The sequence below is a fragment of the Galeopterus variegatus genome, unplaced genomic scaffold (assembly GCF_000696425.1).
Source record: "Galeopterus variegatus unplaced genomic scaffold, G_variegatus-3.0.2 Scaffold4319, whole genome shotgun sequence".
Lineage (NCBI taxonomy): Eukaryota > Metazoa > Chordata > Mammalia > Dermoptera > Cynocephalidae > Galeopterus > Galeopterus variegatus.
In genome coordinates this window covers 181296-183191 of record NW_007730430.1, presented here as the reverse complement: position 1 = coordinate 183191, position 1896 = coordinate 181296, and the positions used below count along the sequence as shown (strand labels likewise).

Here is a 1896-nt window from a genome sequence, read left to right as displayed (position 1 = left end):
GAAGGGAGCCTCCAGCATTCTTTCCCTATTGCTGGAGGACCCTGCAATCGCCTCTCTGGGTCCCTCACCATCTCTCTTTTTTCACAACAAAGGGAGGAAGGCCATGGTGATTGTTTCCACTTGACTTATGGTTTCTTGAGGCCAGTGAGGCACAAAGAGTGGTCTAGCTAACACTAGAATCCCAGCCTTCCAAGTCCCAGCCTGGGTCACTTCTGCCCACCAGACCACAGTGTTAACTGGGCCCACGCTTTGTTCTGAAAGCAGAGACTTCTGAAGGCTCCTGGCTGCTGAGGCCCTCACCAAAGCTGTGTTGCCCAGGACTCTAGGCAGGAAGGACCCTCCCAAGTCTAAGCCTTCCAGACAATGGAAGTCCTCAGCCTGCTCCCCTCTTCTTCCAGACAGGCCGACAGTTCTTCCTGAGGGCTAGTCTGCATCCCTTCTGCTGTACTATGTCTTCTTGGATCTGGAGAGCAGTCAGCCTTCCATCACCAACTAAAGTAAAGGGGGTGGGGTGGGGTAGGGAACCACCCAAGCTCAGAGAGGAGGGGCCAGGAGCCACTGCTTTCCTCCCTAGCCCAGCTGGTGAGAAATTTTTTAAAATGAGTGTTTAACAGTTTCTGCTTCAGGCCTGTGAGGGAGGAACAGTAATTACTACCATTATTGCGTAAAGCAGTACAGCTAAGCGGTTTACACGTTTCAACTCAGTTAATCCCCCAACAACCCTTTTGAAGTAGGTATTCTACATAAGGCTCAGAGAGGTCAACAGACATGCCCAAGGCCACACAGCAAACAAGTGGTGCAACTCAGCTACAAACCCGGGTTGTTCAGATAGAAAAGCCTGTGCTCTTAACAACCCCTGTTCTGGGTGAGCTGAGGGAAGCCAGAGGAGCAAAGTAACTGAGTAGCTGTCAAGACTACAGCCAGATCTGACACATGGCCCAGGGAATGTTCACTGTCCCTTTTCTCTCCACCNAGACTACAGCCAGATCTGACACATGGCCCAGGGAATGTTCACTGTCCCTTTTCTCTCCACCCCCTCCACCTGGCTGGCTCCACTTTCAAACTGGAACCAAGGATGTGAGTTGGGCATTTAGGATACACTGACTCCAAATGACGGTGGGGGAGGGGAAGAGCTTTGGCCACAATGTGTGTGTGTATTTGTGTCAGTGTTTGTCTCTGTGTAAGTGGGAGTGTGTGTGTCTGTCCCTGGGTATCTGTGGACCAGCGCTGGAGGCACCTCTCTTCTACTCTCTTGCTCCCATCAGGACTGCCAAGTTTGGCTCAGTTTCTTCCAGGGGGCATTAGGTCAGCGCCCTGTGGTTGCGCAGCCAGTTGGCTGGGGTTGGAATCTCACTAGCTGTGGGACGCTGGACAGCTTAACCTCTCCCAGGAGGCTTGCTTTCCTCATTTTTAAAACGGGGATAAAGTACGCACCTCACAGGCCATTGTCAGGATTAAATGAATTAACAGAAGTAAAAGATTTCAATGTTCCCTGCCCACACTGAGCGTTTACTAAGGGCTAGGTAATACTGGGTGTTCAGGAGCTGCCTTGCCACCTCGTGGGGCAGGGCTGGAGCACCTGAGTCCTCCCCCTCTCTCCCTATCACAATTCCAGGAGATAAACCCCGCTCTAATGGGGGCAGGCAGGAAATGGGTGGGGGGAGGAGCTGTGGGGGAGCCACTCCTTCTCACCGGCCCCTCCCCGCAGCCTGTCCCCCAGGGTTTTACAAGGTGTCCCCACGGCGGCCCCTCTGCTCGCCGTGCCCAGAGCACAGCCGGGCCCTGGAAAACGCCTCCACGTTCTGCGTGTGCCAGGACAGCTACGCGCGCTCGCCCACCGACCCGCCCTCGGCTTCCTGCACCCGTGAGTCTCCCTCCTGGCTGCCCTGCGGAGGG

General features: G+C 54.5%; 1 protein-coding gene across 1 annotated transcript in view; it reads left to right on the top strand.

The window, feature by feature from the left end:
* The first annotated feature begins 768 nt into the window (after positions 1–768).
* The window catches only part of LOC103602816 (ephrin type-A receptor 10-like), a 38242-nt gene continuing 37114 nt past the window's right edge, over positions 769–1896 (top strand). Inside the window, exons 1-2 of the mRNA XM_008587258.1 lie at positions 769–865; positions 1709–1864. Coding sequence (XP_008585480.1) covers positions 769–865; positions 1709–1864 — 253 coding nt within the window. The remainder of the gene's footprint in view (positions 866–1708; positions 1865–1896) is intronic.